The 17,739-nt window shown below is 41.1% G+C and overlaps 1 protein-coding gene across 1 annotated transcript; it reads left to right on the plus strand.

The window, feature by feature from the left end:
• Positions 1 to 662: 662 nt before the first annotated feature.
• LOC119657114 (monocarboxylate transporter 7-like) lies at positions 663 to 17,343 on the plus strand. Its single transcript, XM_038063874.1, has 8 exons — positions 663 to 1,069; positions 1,337 to 1,463; positions 1,525 to 1,665; positions 10,714 to 11,254; positions 11,310 to 11,457; positions 11,562 to 11,706; positions 16,913 to 17,033; positions 17,086 to 17,343. The coding sequence occupies exons 1-8, from the start codon at positions 968 to 970 to the stop codon at positions 17,324 to 17,326; spliced, it is 1,566 nt and encodes a 521-aa protein (XP_037919802.1). The 5' UTR covers positions 663 to 967; the 3' UTR covers positions 17,327 to 17,343.
• The last annotated feature ends 396 nt before the right edge of the window (positions 17,344 to 17,739 follow it).

Below are 17,739 nucleotides of genomic sequence, written 5' to 3' on the forward strand. Positions count from 1 at the left end.
AACCCTAAAATTCTTTACTGTTCTGCAGTTGTTTCCTGTGATTTCTCTAATCCTGCTTCCTTTCCATGGTTAAGTTGAAGAATATAAGTGCGAATGTGTAATATACTTAAATTTTTCTAGATTAGTCGGTATCTAGGTAGAATTTTTGCTGCCGATGCATATTTGGTTTAATGTCTCTTTCTATTGTATTCCATTCAAATTCAGGAATTCAGGACGTGGGCCTTTCGTAGAAGAAGCCTTTTAAGAAACAAATTGATGATACACTGTATTTTCCTAAATCACACTAGGAGGATGTCAGTCCAGTTCCAGATCCGCATTTTTTATTCACTACGTAGCACGAAATCATGCCTTGTGGGTACGTTTTTCTCCTTTTTGATATTAAGGATAATTAGAAATTCCATCACTTTGCTCAATTGTTTTCACAAACTAATAGAAGAGTGAATCTTTGTGAAATGAGAAGCGTAAAAGCTCAAGGAAACTTGTTTGGTGTCGCGTTTTTTTCCGGATTATCTAAATTAATATTTGTATCTGTTCCATGATCATTAAATATGTGTAAAGTGATGTGTTAAAAAGATAACAAGGCCATAACTATTTAATTGTCTTTGATAAGAGATTCTTTCAAAAATGACTTAACATTTTTCAAATTTTACTTCTTAGCGTTTGAAATGATCAGTTAGTTACTCAGGAACTCCAGCCTAACTAGACCGTTTTCTCCCACATATTCTTCCACGTATGGGTGCCGAATTTATCTCTCCGAAATTCTCATTCGAGGAATCAAGTGTTTTAATTGGATGAGTTATAGTTAGTTTTTATTAATTTAAGAAAAAAAAGCGTGAATGTTCTAGCAGAATAAGAAATTTTATTAGTGCAAGGCCTGAAGTAGCCTTTAGTTTTTCTAAATACAATAATTAAAAAATATACGAATTTCGGGGGCCTTTGGAAGTCAAATCGAAAATAATCCTACAAAATGAATGGGACGAGTAAATCGAATAAGAAACCGAAGTACAAGCTAGAAGCTCCTGAAGGAGGATGGGGATACTTAGTTTGCGTTGGGATGGGCCTCGTGCTTGTAAGTATTTTTCATATTTCAATTTAAAACAAATTAAAATTAAAAAGGACGACTGACGATTTCGTCTAGGGCAGAGGTAACTCATCAGATGCTGCCTCCCCCTAGTAAGCTGCCTCAGCTATGAAGAAAACCGTTAGTCGTCCTTTTTAAAAATTTGAGTGTTTGCGCAAAGAGGAGGACCCCTGGGCCACAAAAGTGGATCAGGATTCGGTCACTCCTGTAAAGAAAAATATTCGAGGCAAAAAAATGACTGAAGTACATCTGCAGCTAGGCGGTACCATTGGAATGCATTGCTATGGTTTGATATTCAACGACTTTCTGAAGAGCATCGGAGTTGGGACTAGTGTCGTTGCAATTGCAAATGGGTGTTCTTTTGGAGTGATGAGCATTGCAGGTTTGTGGCTTTTAAATAAGATTTTTAAGGGTGGACCCTGATTTTTTCATTGGATTTCCAGGTCTCTTCTCGAATACTCTTATCCAGAGATTTGACAAACGATCAGTTGGTGTTGCTGGAGGTTTCCTGTTTGTTTTAGGTGGTTTAGTTCAGACGTTCGCCCACTCTGCTATGCACTTGTTTATTGCGGCTGGTGTGCAAGGTATGTTTATTTGGATTTCATTGTACATATTACAGTAAATCTGCTTGAACGCAGTTATTTTCTCTCATCAAATCTTTCCTTATTTTATCTTCTTTACATAAAGGAGAAGTATAATTATAATATATTTCAATTTTTGAGTTATAAAATTTTGCCTGGTGCCGGATTTTACTTACTACAAGTACCTAATACTAGTGGCAAGTAGTGAATTTCGAATGATCCCTCCTACTTAAAACAAGTCCTGAAACCGGAAGCTAAACGCTTCAGGTGTGAAAGGTTTTGTGTATTTCTTTTATAAAGCGATTTGTGTGTATTTGTCCCATTAGTATGTAGCACGTAATATACGCATATATTATGTGAAAATATCCACTTTCAAGTGATATTGACATTCATAGTCTTGAATTTGCAGAGAAGTGAGAGCTTTGACCTTGTATAACTTTGTTAGTAATAGCGCGATTTTCACCGAATTTGGCAGGATCATGCTCTATGCTCTAGCCTACATTGCTGCATTTCGTGATCCTAGGCGGAACTTAGGGCGGCTTTTCCTGTCAATTACTAAAAATTATAGTAATGTACTATTATTAACTTTATTTGAACAGGCATCGTGACAGCCCCTGATTTTTTACAGATTTTTTGGTTGGGTAGTTTCTGGGATTGGTTTCGTTAAAAAAAATGATCACTTTCAACCCGTTCAAGTACTGACCGAGACCTTTAATTTGGTACCGCACACGACCCCAACCTTAAAAATTGGTTGTCTGTGAAGTCGGTTTACGGACGATAGTGTTACATGATAACGTCATGAAGAAACATTCGTGAAAAATTGCATACTTTTATGAATTAAATTGAATTATTATCACTGAATTATTATTATTTTGTATAATACAAGGAAGGAGTTAATTGAAAATTGCAATTACAAAGAAGAATTTCTACATCGGGATCAATACCCACAAGAACGGTGGCGCATACTGGCTGTTGTGAACATATGGGACAATACTTGGTACAGCAACATACCAATGTTCTCCAGGGTGGATATACACGGCGCCAAGTACAAATTTAATTGTTGTATCAGCAGCGAATCCTCTAATTTCGGCCAAGGACACGTCACCTGTGTTTTTGGTGACACGAGTTGCGTAACACAATGTAACTTGGAGAACTTGGCCGTTGATGTTGATGATAATTTGCGATAGATTGCTAACATACTCCACCAACTACGTTTGTATCTGAATTCGATCGATTACTCTGGCGCGATACATATTCATAATTATTGACTAGAACTGGATCACAATTGTTATGCTTCCACGTTTCAGTCAATACCAAATAATCAGACCTAGGTATCGCTGTATCCGTTTCAATATCCATGGAATGACCAGACAAACTCTGAGAATTAAGATATGTCACTATAGTTTGTCCAGCGTTGTTAGCGTCATCACATAATTTTACTTAGTGATTGTTTGAAGTGCGTGTCCACGGGTTCGAACGTATTCATTACGAATATTTCGTGTAGTCTGGGAGTCGTTACCATCTCGACCGTGTTTGAAGATGAAGGGAGCATCTTTTTCCGTGATGATGTGCAAGCCGTCTATATTCATTACCCTACTCACCGCAACGTACACCAACTGTTGTGGTTGTTTCGGAGAGTACTTATAAACAATGACATCAAACGTCCCACGTTCTGACTTGTGAGTGGTAATAGCACAAGCAAGGACGCAGGGAAACTGTTTTCGTTTGCATTTGACAGTTTTTGTCAGTGTAATGTTCACCACTTTCTTGTACACCTTGGCTTGCTTTGCACGTGAAGCCGACATTTTATTTTGGCACTGACAGCTGCCATTTCTTCCGGAAACTCGAACCATGTAGTAATGATTTCTTCTCGAGATGTCTTGCAGGTATCGCGCGGTTCCAGCAGCAGAACTATTCGAACTATTAGCTCTGGCATCACGCGAGAAGACAGATAAATTTTGAATGTTTGGGCCGATCATGCCTCTCTTTCACTTGTTCCGTGCTCTCGCTTGCACGCTCAACCTCAGACAGAGCGTGGCACTTCTCATGTGTGCAGCAAGTGTTAATCGATTTATAAGACGTTAATAGGTCAAAAACCATTTTGTTGGTTGCTTCTGGCAATACGTTATGGAACTTTCCACGATATCGAGCACGTTTGCGGAGGTGTGTTTCCCGTCGTCTGGTCTTGAATGGTTGCGTCGTTTTGCTCTGTCAAATGTCTGGGTGCGGTCGTGGGGCATTCAAATCCCATCGACTTTGATGTTCAGACCAATCTCGGCATGCGAATTTTCGTTAGTGCACATTACGTGATTATACCATCGAAGACGTCTCTCTCGTAATTTTTTCACGATCGGTGCAACCCCATATCGCGGATATCCTAATTTCGGATGTGATCAAAATTGATTACGCCATAAGGCATTACTGCGAGACGCCTTTCATTGTCTTTTATAGGCGCTTAACACTCAGAACCATAGAGGACGACAGGGTGGAGGACACTGCAGTAAATTTTAGATTTGAGACGTTCGTTGATATCACAAAAATCACAAAGAACACCAGTTGTACGCCACTTCATCCAGATTGCGTTAATGCGTGAAGCAATTTCAAAACGCAGTTTCGCGTTGGCTAATAAAATAGCATTGATCCTAAATATTTAGATGGCTCAGTTCTGGGCAGGTTATTGCACTGACACTGATAGTGCCTGTTCGATGGGGATCGGTCGACAAAAATTCAGTTTCAGTCATTCAGTCAATTTTTGGACAAGTGGTTCAAGGTCATCTTTGCTATTAGACACAAGGAAAACATCATCTGCATAAAACAGAATATCGGGCGCTGGACATTGGATGCCCGTGTGACAGTATCCATAAGAAGAATAAAGAGGAGGGGTGAGATGGCGCTTCCTCGATGAATACCAATTACCACACTACGCACTTTATTTTTCGGATCGTGTTAAAACAATTGAAACCAGCACACGAGTTCTTCTGGCACTAGGTGTTGTCGTAGAGCATACCAGATGAGTTTATGGCCTGCAATGCAATATAAAGATGAAGATGCTTCTCGCGGTGTTTCTCCATGAGTAACCGCGCAGCGTAGATATAGTGCGCCAGCAGTTCCATAGTTCTTGACACACCCGGCCTGATTCACGGTTATTTGAATGATGTTGCGAATACGGTTATCAAATATACGTTAAAAAATCTTCATGGTAAGGGATAAAAACTGAGTCGGACGGTAAGTTGAACATTATGCTGGACTACCTTTCTTTTTCTATATTGAAACGGTGATGCTTTCTTCTACCATCCTCAATAACTCCATTGAAGAATTAACTGAGCCTCAGTGTTGGATGCCAGCTCTGCGCTTTCCAGAGCTCAGCTGCGATGTCATTAGGTCCTGTTGTTTTCCCCGATTTAATTCGATTTATTGGTTCCTCGATTTCGCTGACAAATGGAATTGGTATAAATGTAGGCAATGCTTGTGGAATACTTTTTTGAAAGCTGCTTCAAATACTCTCGCGATCTATACATCGCGGCTCGTCAGTTGGTAAGCGAAGTTCCGTTCTTGTCATTGACGCAGCAGAACTGTTCGATATCCTGCGTGCCTTGGTACCGACTTTTGACAACTCGATATAGATCTCTGTTGCCACCCCGAGGGTTCAGTTTGCCGTAAAGATCTTTGTACTCTTTGCTCGGGTGATAGCGATGATTTCTATGCTTCCCAGTCGACATTCTTGTAGATTTGTCAATTGGCCAACGTTTCATCGTTGAGAAATTTGTGGTAGAGGATTTTCGCGGACCTTTACTTCAATATCGTCATTCCAAAGCCAACGGATTTGTGGTCAGTGACAGTGATAAAATGTCGGCGACTTATGAAAATATAGTCAATTTGCGCTCTACTGTTCCCACTTTAAAATGTAGGAAGATGAGACAATCGTTTGATGAAGCATGTATAATATTTATAATTACAAATTCATGGGTGTTCGCAAATTCAACTATACGTTCGTCACATTGACGATGTAGTCACCAGCGGACAAGTTACAAGTTTTTGCATCGAAAAATTGCCAGAAAGCGCATCTCTCGGCGTAACGAAAACCCTGGGATGGCAATGCCAAGCACCGTAATCATTGTATGGGCTACCAAAATAGAGAAGTTGATTGCCATTTTCACCACGTTCGCGTTCTATGTCGTAGCTTTTGACTCTAGACCAATGGTCTGGGTTTCTTGCAGAGCAGATATTATTGCGCTTTTTCCGAAGAGCTGTTGTGAGTTGCTGTGTCTATTCAGTGAAGGTGGCAATATTTAGTGTGCAGAGACTTTGATTTACTCGGACTAATTTACTAATGTCCTGACGTCGTCCAAACGTTAAGAGCGGGGCCCGTCCTCTCGGGTCAATTGAGATGAACTCCATAGCATTTTTTCGAGGGCATTCAATGCGATCATTTTATTTTAACGACATTAGATGCATTTGCTTGGCCTGCTTGTCACGAGACCTGCAACCAACAGAGATCAGGTTGGATTCGGCATATTAGAATCACTCAAACTGTCTTTCTCTAATTTCAGCAATTTATTGTTTTTTTAATAGGGATTGTACAAAGCGCCTTTTCTCAGCCCTTCCTCCTTTACCTGGGCTTGGGATCAGCATGATATGTAAATAACAAGGCGGAGTTTATCTCTGCAGCGGGTCTACTTCTTATAAGCTTATCCAGCACTTGAATATGCTTAGCTTTTCCAGCACTTGCATATGCGCATTGTGTATGTAAACGATAGCTAAGGATAGCCTTTCCCTTCGCTGGTTAATGCACGCTCCGGCACTTTCCATGGAGAAGGAAAAATGCTCTCTGTCAGGCAAACGAAGCAGCAGGTCTGGCCGATGTTAAGCAGTAGGTCTGGCCGAGGTTGGGGCATCTGTTTGATTAACTGTCTCTTCCAACTCTTTTATAGGGAAAAGTGGGCAATCTTCTGCGCTTTCCGTTCTGCTGTCATCAATTCGTACGTGATGCGCAGGTATAGTGTTCGTACAATGCTGTCCATCCACCATAGTTGATGAAACAATCCATAATGGACTGAAGTGTGTTAGACCGCTTCATTCAAAACCGTAATGGTTACACTGCGCACGCATTGCGCTCGCTCGAGATTATTACCCTGATTTGACTTAGGTACTCATTCACAACTGAGTCGATTGGTATCTGACTTTCAGTTATGATGATAAATTCCCTCCTTCCGCCATCCGGATTCGTCCATTCGCTCGGCTTTAGGTGAACAGTGTTTACCAACAGTCCCATATTTTCCAGGTTATCAGTTTGTAAGTTTTGCGACTTTCTTCGATTTCAAGGTTCCAACAGAACTTTAGTTCTCGTTTATGGGAATCAGAGCGCCTTGGCATGTATACCTTGCATGCTGCTCGATCTAGAAAGCTTTATCATTTACGTTGCTTTCTAGTTTTGTGTTTTGCAGTAGAGGTTCTTTGAAAGTCTTTTCGTCAGGCCTGTGGACTGTCCATTTTACAGTTGTCTTTCGGGACCAATTTATTTTGATAAATTGATTTAAAAAATAATGACCTGGTGGTCGCCGTATGTGTATCTTTTATAAACGTGCTATTGGAAATTCTTAGCCAAAGTTTCACTAACAAATGTGATATCTGCACCGTCCTCATTTCACTTTTTCGGGTTCGGTGGCGAGTAATACATGTCCACTTGTGTTCGTTTCTCGGCTGCCTCGCTATTTGGTTGTCTCTTTGTCACACGCACCTTTTTCAGCTATTGACATCCAATTCGGTAGAAATTTTGGGACTGCCTATATTGATGGGAAATGATCGTCAGGAGTATCTGCGGCTAAAGGCAAACCAAAGCGGTCTTCTGATGATCCCAACTTTTCGGCTCAAAAGGCTGTAAAGAGGGTTCGGCCAGCATCATCCGAGTCTTCATTTGCAGCCAAGGTTATCGAACCCTATGGATGGGTCTTGTACGACGACACCAATCCAATGGGTACGATGTCGAACACTGCGATCAGCTTAGAGGGAACCCCTTCTAGTTGTGAGGATTGCATCCTCGCAAGGGATTACACTACGCTTTGAGTCGGTAGGTTTATACCGTAAATTGCTACGGATAAACTTTGCCGTCGATAGCACGAACGAGTACCTCAGACAGTACTGCTCCTTCTTTAACGATGTGTGGGAGGTTGGGCGACTGACCATAAAGAGAGTTACCGTACTGCCACCATTTAAAAGTGCTTTCTCTGGCTGAGGTTCTGGAATCACTTAGTGTAATAATAACTTTAACACCTCCAGCCGATCGGTCGGAAACTTTCCTCACTACTAGTTACTAGCGCTCTACTACGGGATCGCCACATTACAAGTGTCGACTCCAAAAAGCATCAAAGGAAACGTGCAGCCCATGGGTTCTTCATCTAAATTGTGGATGAGGTGCTATATATATCAAATAAATTTGCAGCATTGTAAAGCGAGAACTGCACTTATCAGCAATCGGATCAATAGCTGCGAGATATGCACATATACACCCCATACAAGAACCATGGGTTGCTTGTGGGTTATATGCCAGTGGAAATGATAGACCCACTCCTGCATGGTGGTTTTAAAAGACCTTTAGGCTATCTTGGTTAACAACCTATTTAATGGCGACACGGTTAAACTGCCAATGAAAAGACAAGAGGCAGATAAGGAAATTCTATGGTGCTCTGCTTATTTCCCAACCAATATGCTAAAAGTAAATGCATGGGGTAATAGCAGACAGCCATGAACCTACGTTCCTCAACATGGTCAGATAAGTCAGATAATGGAAAGTATTAAACGATATCACGCTCATGAACCGCAGGGGCGTTGATTTTGTAATGGGCATGGATCCACGTCCACCCACTCAATTTCGGAATCCACGTAAGATAAATTGGACGAGGAACAAAACAGAATTGAGCGCCCGATTTACGATCCCTGGCAGACGCCTCAAATCCATTGTTGGAATTGGGAAAACAACCCAGACGATTAAACTGACATTACTGAAGCTTTCGAAGAGAACTGTTAACTCAAGCCGTCAAAGAAGGTAAAACACGCTGGTGGAATTTCTGGTCTAGTAATAGAGGGAATAGATGCCCTGTGTCTACATATTCGGAGTATCTTGCTTGCTTAGGACATGCTTATATTTCAATTAACCGGCGTGATGTGAAGGTAATATTTATTCCCAAACCAGAGAAACACACCTTTACAGACGCAAAAAACTTCCGACCGATCAATCTGACTTCCTTTCCGTTAAAACGACAGGAGAGACTAGTAGATCCGTTCAGAAGGGATACATACATCCGTAGGTGGCACTCCACTGTAGGCAATATGCTCGATGTCTGGTAAAGAATACGGTAGAGTGTAGAGAGTAGATATTTGATCTGACAGAAGTCTATTGAGGCAGGGCGTCCTGGGTTTGCCCACAGGGAGGGGTTCTCTCTCTCCTGTTATGGCTCCTAGTTATGCACACTTTGCTATCGCTCCTGGAGGACAGAAAGCTCTTCACACAAACATTTGCAGACGATTTAGCCGTAATAATTACCGGCTAGTTTGTGGATAGAATATGTGACCGCTTGAATGCAACTCTGCCTGTGGTCCACAGTTAGCCCATCGTAATGGACTCACAGTGTACGCTAGGAAGACTGGACTAGTTATGTTCACTAGGAATGTCAGGCGAAGAAGCTACACGTTACCCAACTTAGCAGAGGAGGAAATGCAGCTGGTACAAACAGTCAAATATTTAGAAGTAGGATTCCATTCCAAGTTAATTTGGAATAAGCATATCCAGTAACAATACCAGAAATCCTACACATTGCTCTGGTGCTGCAGGATTGCAATATGTAAGACCTGGGGATTTTTACTAAAACAGATTCATTGGATCCATAATAAAACCCATTTTGATGCATGCAAGCATCGTCTAGTGGACCAGACTGAACTTTGTCAACAGGAGGAACCTTCTGTCGTAGATACTGAGGCTCGGTTGGCCGAGTATTACTAGAGTAATGAGATTTGTTTCGCAAACCGCGACAGTCCAAACTATCCCAAACCTTCACCTAATTTGTTTGAAGGTGAAATGGAAAGCACCTAGCGGCGCCTATAGGTTTGATACCGTTGGCGCGCCCAATCATACGGTCATGCGTGAATCTGGGAATTGCTTGGCAAATATTAGGTGGCCCTGATGCCCGTCGGATCATGTTCGTGTTCCAAAAAGCATACTCTGTTGTAATCACTAAAAGAGAAGAATGGTCTGGCAGCATTATCAACACTAAACAGCAGCGACATATCAAGCCAGCTGGTGTGCGATTTCCATCAAGTGCTGATAAAACTTGGCCGACTGAATGAAACATTTCTGATCCAGGGCACTCAAACATTGCTAATAATGAGGAAGGCAAAAGACTGGTTCACCAAGGTTCAGGATCCACAGTGGTAGGGCCAGAACCAGCTTTTGGCATCCGGCCATCACTGTCAAGTTCACTCTGAAGGGAGAAATTGTAAGGATTTACGCCGAATCGAGAGATTTGAACTTCTGCCGGCAGACGCCAATCTTTGTGTATCTAGGAATCCGAGGACGCTTGAGCGGCGTTCTTGTTGTCCTTTAAGAAGTGGGACATGAAAACCGTAGTAGGGCCTTTAACGGGACACTTCTCCTTTAGCTCCAACATGGAACAAATGGGAGTGGTGAACTCGGCGCAGCCAATGTAAGAGGGAGGAAGAGACGGCCCTGCACTTCGTATGCAACTACCCGGTCTTCTCAGACCTAAGGCCTGTAATTCCCGTAAAGAGAAAAGGTCAGTACCACATCGAATTGAATATCGGATATATTCAACATGTATAGACAACCAGCCATGTAAAAATGAAACCATCGCGTACCCAAATATTCTCACATAAGGATCAACAAAATCTTTCATAACTGAAGTACGGAACTTCTGGCTTCCGATTTGTTTTCGAATTAAACTATATGATTCCTATTCAATATATTTGAAGGAATAGAGAATAAAAATTAGATAAGGAAATATTATCTGGTCCTTATTACGAATATTGTGCTATTTTCAGGTGCCGCTTTTGGCTTTATGATTCCCATAATGTTCTCCACTTTCAACCATTACTTCGTAACCCGACGAGCTATGATGATGAGTGTAACTCAATCAATTATCGGCGTGGGGCACATGTTTGTTCCCATTGTAATTGAGCATCTTCTAGATAAATATGGATTCCGCGGATGTGTTGCTCTCATAACAGCCTTTTCAGGAAACTGTATACTTGGAATGTTAGTCATGCATCCTGTGGAATGGCATATGAAGAAAGTTCCAATTACTGAAGAGGACGAGAGTAACCAAGAGGAGGGAGAGAAGCATGAAATAGGAAAAGCAGTAAAAGGCAGAATCAAGGATGAAGACTCACACCAATTGAAGCCTCTTATTGCTGAAATGAAGGACAAAGGTCACATGAAGTCGATAGTATCGCTGAGACGTGCGAAGCTTGCAGATAGCGTTTCTAACTCGAGAAGATCTAGTTTAGCAAGTTACAGTAACTGGACTGGCTCCGTGATTATCACCGAAGCTATTGAGCCTCAGCCTAAAACTACAGGAAAATGGTACTCTTCATTACTTTACTCTAAACATTCGATTTTAAACGTAATATTTTCCTAGGAAACTGATAGTTGACTTCTTGGATTTGAGTCTTCTCAAACAACCTGTTTACGTTAATATCGTCCTCGGGATAACACTTGCTTTCTACGCAGATCTCTCTTTCTTCTCCTTCCAGCCGCTCTACTTATTTGAATTGGAGTATACGAAGGTAGGCGTTAGTTGGATAGTTAGAATAATTGCTCCTTTTTCCAGAAAAGTATTCAAATCTTAATAAAGTTTTTAAATATTATATTTTTTTAATTGTGGCCTTAGTTGGAGGTTTCTAGAGTAATTGCAGTAGGGGCAGGTGCTGACTTACTCTCTAGGTGTGCCTTAGTAGTGCTTAATGCGGTTGCACCTGTTCCAGCGAGGTACATCTTCTTAGCGGGAGCTATCGCGAGCATAATTTCGCGATTTGGTAAGAATACACAATTTTTATTTCACCTTTCTTTTTGAAATTCACATAAACAAACTAACTGAATTGAGAATCCATTAGAGTCGAAACTAATTTAGAGTCATACGCTGGTTGCACACATGTATGTATATCATTAGGATTACTCTTTATGTAACGTATGTACCGTTGCCATCTTTATGCAATCGCTGCAAAGATATGAATGTGGAAAGATATAGATCAGCTACTGCATCCGTTTTCACTGGGCTTGCAATGAAGTCAATAAATTTCACGCAGAGATTAGGTGGTAGATAAATAGTAGTAAAAACTAGTAAGCCAAGTTCAGATAAGAAGATTACCATCTGAAAACTAACATTTCACTCTTATCAAGACAAAGATAATAAGCGTATTATTTATAAGCTGAGATAAACTTTGTTCTGTAGAATAAATGCAGGAATTATTTAATGAGGGGTGACGGAATAAGGAAGGAACATTACACAAGTCACTTAAAAACAAATTTGTAAAAAAGTTTTCAGTTAATTTATGCTGACTTATATTAATTTTGGGATGCGGAATCCAATTTCACCTATCATGCATCAGTTTTGCATCATGCATTTTTGGCTATCACAACAGTAAGAGATAACTAGGGAAGTAAAGGTTAGATCAAAAACATCTTCTGAGTAAAGCTGTTCATCTTATGAGATCTTTCTTTAGTTTCTCGATAAAGATGTTTACATTCCACCGACCTTGATGTTTTTTTTCCATTTTTAAGGTTTTGTGTAAACACAATAAATTTTTATGTTACGTGTAAATACACAACCTTACTAAAATCGATTCAATGTCTGTCTGTCTGTCGCATCCGATTCCCTCGAAAACGGCTAAACCGATTGTCACAAAATTTGGTGAGAACTTGTAGTCTGTGAATTCCTTTACATGCAGCAAGTGGCGCCATTTTGTGTTTGATGTGAAGGGGGCTCCCCATACATGCGAAAGGGTGGTGTAATTTTTTTCCGAAAAATATGGTCATGTGGGGTATCAAACGAAAGGGCTCGGTTAGTACTTTTTGAAAATCGACTTTTTGATATTGGGTGAAATTTAGGAGAGTGAGCGTGTGTGTGACCCCCAAAAAGCGAAGTAGGTCTCGTCAGAACCTATCAAACTGAAAAATCTGAAAAAGTCCCAGTGATGCGCCTATACAAAATCTAAGCCTCAAAATACATCGCGTTCCAATATCTACACAAAAATAAAGTTAATCATAGTATATCATCATTTTTGGGAATTTACCCAAAAACCCCCTTAAGTTTATTCTAGAAGCATAAGCATAGTCGCAGTATAGGCGATAGTATAGGACATGTTTCTTAAAAGTTTAAACGCAATTTAACTATTATTAAGAAAGTTATTAAAAGTTAAATTTTTTCATTTCACGTAAATTTATTGTGGTCTAATAGGTGTATGACATCATCATCATATAAAGTGAATCTGAACGGCGGGGAAATTTTCGTCTTACTTTTTAGCTGTTTTTCGTTATTCGAATGTCAGTATAAATTATTGGTGACAGGCATGTGTATGGATAAGTATGTGCTAACGGAGTTTGCGGGTAGTGTTCAATAATTTGAGACTACAATTTTGAGATCGCTGATAGCTTCTCCTATCTAGGGTCGAAAATTACAACCAATAACAGCTGCGACGCTTGTTTGCAGCCAACAGAGCCCATTTCAGCTTACAAAAGCGTCTCACCATAGGGTCCAAGCTCTTACTGTATAAGACACTTAGCAAGAAAAATTGCGAACTCTTGGCCGCGTTCGAGAGAAGAATCTTCCGAAGAATTTTTGGCCCTTTACATGAGGATGGACGATTTCGTAGCCTATATAATGATGCAATCTATGAGCGATACTATGCCCCTCCAGGGATGCCGTTGGGCATGTCCTCATTGCGCAAGCTAGTCTTTGGAGCTTGTGTAATTCCCTGGCTTGTGTGCTGAGTTCGGTACTTTCTGCCCAGATTATCGCTTCATAGCTAATCATAGGCCTCACTAATGCAGTATATATCCAAAGTAGTATCTTAGAGCTGGATTTCCATTTACTATGGACCTACAAGTTTTCAGAGCCCTCGTGTCCTCCAGAGTAATTTTTGGTCTAGCGTAAATCCCAAATGTTTGACTTCTGTTTCTCGTTTCACCTCCATGTCATGTAACTTTATAGCACTGAGGTGATCAAGCTTATATCTCCTAGTGAATGGTACTATGGTGGTTTTAGCTGGATTGATCCGCAGTCCCACCTTCTTGCACGAGGCACCAGTAACTCTTAGTCCAGTTTGGATTTAGGTATCTTCATATTTGTCCCTACAGTGTTTTAACTGTCGTCCGCGTAACCCTGGACTTGTATTTCCGTATTTGTTAGTACGTCTAGAAGTTCGTCCACTACCATACTCCACATAAGCGGCGATAGTACCCCGCCCTGTGGACAACTTTTATGGCACTTCTATTTGCCTGCTTTCTAGCATTTTGCCCATACGGAATTTCCCAGTTCCCATTGCCTAGCCTAGCCTAGCTTCTGAGCATTCCTCTTTTGCTAGTTTCCCTTTCTTCCCATATTATTCGTTGTTGTCAGGCAGAATGTTGTCGCCTGCCACCGTGGAGTAGGACCCCGGGAAATGAGTTCTGAGAAGCAGGTGTACCTTGTCCTCCTCATTCTCGGTAAATGTCCCATCTTTTTTCTTCGAACAGACAAAGGATATTGCCCCGTGTTTGGCTACAGCCTTGTAACGCCTGGTTGCTTCTGTGATCTGTTCCATCCTTTCACAGAATTCCCCGAAGTTATTCCGTTTTGCTTCCCTGATCGCGTTGCAATACGCAGTCAGTGCATTTTTGTACCTCTGCCAGTCCCCGGTTTGTTTTGCCCGGTTGAAGAGTTTTCGTGCTTCTGTTCTCATTCTGGCCAGGTTCCTCTTGCACCATGGTAGATCTCTTGATGACTTAACTGTCTTAGCCGGACAGCTGTCCTCATAAGCGTCAATGACGACTGTGTTGAGGTTTTCCACCACTGTTTCTAGTTCCAGTTCGCTCCTGATGTCACCGCCCCCTTGAAGGTTGGCAATGTTGTTGTTCAAGCGCGTCGCATAGGATTCCCAATCCATTCTCCTGAGATTCATTATTATTCTGTTTCGGAGTTACCCTCAATGTCGAATCTGATTATTCTGTGATCAGACATAGAGGGTTCATCCGACACCCTAGCAATTCCTGACCTTCCCGTTCATTAGAATATTTCCTAGAGTTATGTCTAGTACCTCCTGTCTAGTGCTGGTCACAAATGTGGGAGTGTTTCCTAAGTTATATATTTCTAACTTATTGCTAAGAATAAATTCAAGAAGGTACTCACCTCTACGATTGGTGTCGCTGCTTCCCCAGACTTCTTGATGTGCGTTGACATCGCAGCCGAGGAGAAGTGGTAGCGCCTTCCTCTCACAATACTTCACCAGTTTAGCGACTTTTTCCGGTGGAGCCCGGATTTCGTCTCCTGGGAAGTATCCCGGTACCACGACTGCCTCTTGAGTGCTCCTCCCAGCTCCCAATGAGACTTGGATAACCATAAGGCCTCTGGTCAGCAACTCTGAAAGACATATATATTTTAAATTACGTTTAAGAATTATGCAAGCTCTTGGTTTTCCACAAGAGGAGTCCCAAATTACCTGCATGCTTCCTCCTTGGAGGCCGCAAATCTGCCCCGGTGCACCTAGGGCTCCTGAGCCCGCACTATTCCAAAGTTCTTCTTGGAACTTACCTTTGCAATTACCGCAGATGCAGCTTTCGCATGGTGCAGGTTTATCTGGGCCATCTTAGTGCTGGCCATTGGCTCGTTTATTGTTTTGAGCTCTTCTTTACTATCGGAGTATCGCCCCCCTCTTCGAACATGGCGCTTTCCTGTGCGTCGCTGTCCACCCTGAGCCCTAGGAGTCCTAGGTCTAGGTCGTCCGGCTTCTGCTCTTCACTGGGCAGTAGGTCTACCTCCCTGGTTGATCCAGTTCTTTCCCCTTCTACGGCTTTCGAAACTTTTTCGAGGACCTCGGTATGTTTTTCATCCGGTGTCTCCTGCGATTAAGTCCGCACGTTAAATGCGGTTCACATTTTTCCATTAAGATGATCACAGCGCCCTCTAGCGTGGCAGCAGAAAAATACCTTTTTTTGGAGATGGGTGTATAAGTTGCTCTGTATTTCGATGATGAACAATGCTACCGGGCTGGAAAAACTACTACGCATGTTTAAGATAAATATATAACGAATTCATATTATCACCTTTATCTATGATAGTTCTTCACAAAAAAATTTTAAATAAAGCGAAAAAAGGTCTTCACACGTGATGACCCCATTAAGTGCCTTATTTTTCCAGGTCGAGGCTTTGTTGTTCTGTTGCAGATCTCTAACAGGTTATCAGTGGTTATTGTATGGATTGCCGTTACATCAAGACCCGGTGGGTCTTGTTATCAGCCGCAACCCATGAAACGCGCTTGGTCGCATGCAGTTCTGCGTTTGCGGAGCAGGGTGGGATTAATCTCGTACGACAGGTACATCTGTATATATGTTATGTGTATATATGGGCGCGTCAAATACGCCTACGGCGTCCCGGCATGTGCTTCAGCTTCTTTCAGGATTTTCCCAGACGTTTGAATTCTTGCTTCGCTCTTCTGCGTCATGTACTCCTGGGGGGGTTGTGTTGATGGAGGCTTGTAGCTTTTTATTAACAGTGATGGTCACCAACACTTCCCATATAATAATACAGACACAGCATTATCCCAGACAAGGTAGCGAAGGTAGATCTAGTGCTACTAATGCGACGAGCAATATCAAGTTTGACATTACCGTCGGTAGAAACGACGCTTCTTAGATATGGAAAAGGACTGGCGATACAGATATGAGGGGTTCGATGACTCTTTTTGTTGGTGCTTATCTCCAGTCTCAATCTACTTGCCTCTACCTTGACCACGCGATAGAGCAAATAGATTTATTTTATGAATTTAATCTACCTCTCTCTCTTTAGAATAATATAAGTTGTGATTTGGAGCACAATATTGTGAAATTTGGTGGAAGTCATACTGTCATTAGCAAAGTTATAGTAACACTGACTACTCTATTCAAAAAGATTTTAGCCTCATTTCTTCATTGCTTTCTTTTTCACTTGGTATGATTTCATTAGCTTCAATTTAGTCGTTCATATTGTTTGCTTTCGTTTGTTTTCAGCTTTTCTCTATGTTAGAGACTTCTGGGCAATGGCCGGCTTAACCGCCATTATCGGTTTTTTCAAAACATGGATGCATATTCCGATGCCTTTAGTATTCGCAGAATATTTGCCAAAAGAGAGGTAAGCTATGACGATAATTTCAATTAAAATGATATTTATTCATTTGTCTTAGGTTTTCCTCTGGCTATGGACTTTTTATGTTCCTTCAAGGAGTCATAATGTTTGCAATTGGTCCAGTTGTAGGATATATTCGCGATTTGACGAGGAGCTATTACATGGCTTTTCAATATTTGAACGTTTGTTTGTTTATCAATGTCATTAGTTGGCTCCAGGAGATCATATGGCTACAATGTAGGAAGCCGAAGGCTATGAGCTCTAATGAGGGAGAAAAACCGGAGAAACAGCCAGCTTAGATTCTCTGAAATTTTAAGGAAGAAAATGTGCATTTAAAATAAATGATATTTTTGTGTTAAGAAAAAAAAAACAGTAAATAAAATGTTACATATGAAAATAAAAAATTGACTTTAATAATTCAAATCATAATGGAAATCCGTTACAAAGTTTTGAAATCTTTTATATATTTTTAGTACAAATGGTCTTTACTATATAGAACTGGTTTTTCTCCCAGACGTCTTATGTAGTTTTGACATCATTTCTTAATCCAGCATAAAATAATCCATAAAATATAATGATTAATATGATTGGCAGTGGTCAAAGACCCACTGTGAGTGGCCCGATTTCACCAAGAGGGAACTACCTCAAAAACTTACTAAGTATTCACCTTTTTAGGTTTTGGGGTAGATATCCCCTCTTGGTCGCTTCTTTG

The sequence above is a fragment of the Hermetia illucens genome, chromosome 5, assembly GCF_905115235.1.
Source record: "Hermetia illucens chromosome 5, iHerIll2.2.curated.20191125, whole genome shotgun sequence".
Taxonomy (NCBI): domain Eukaryota; kingdom Metazoa; phylum Arthropoda; class Insecta; order Diptera; family Stratiomyidae; genus Hermetia; species Hermetia illucens.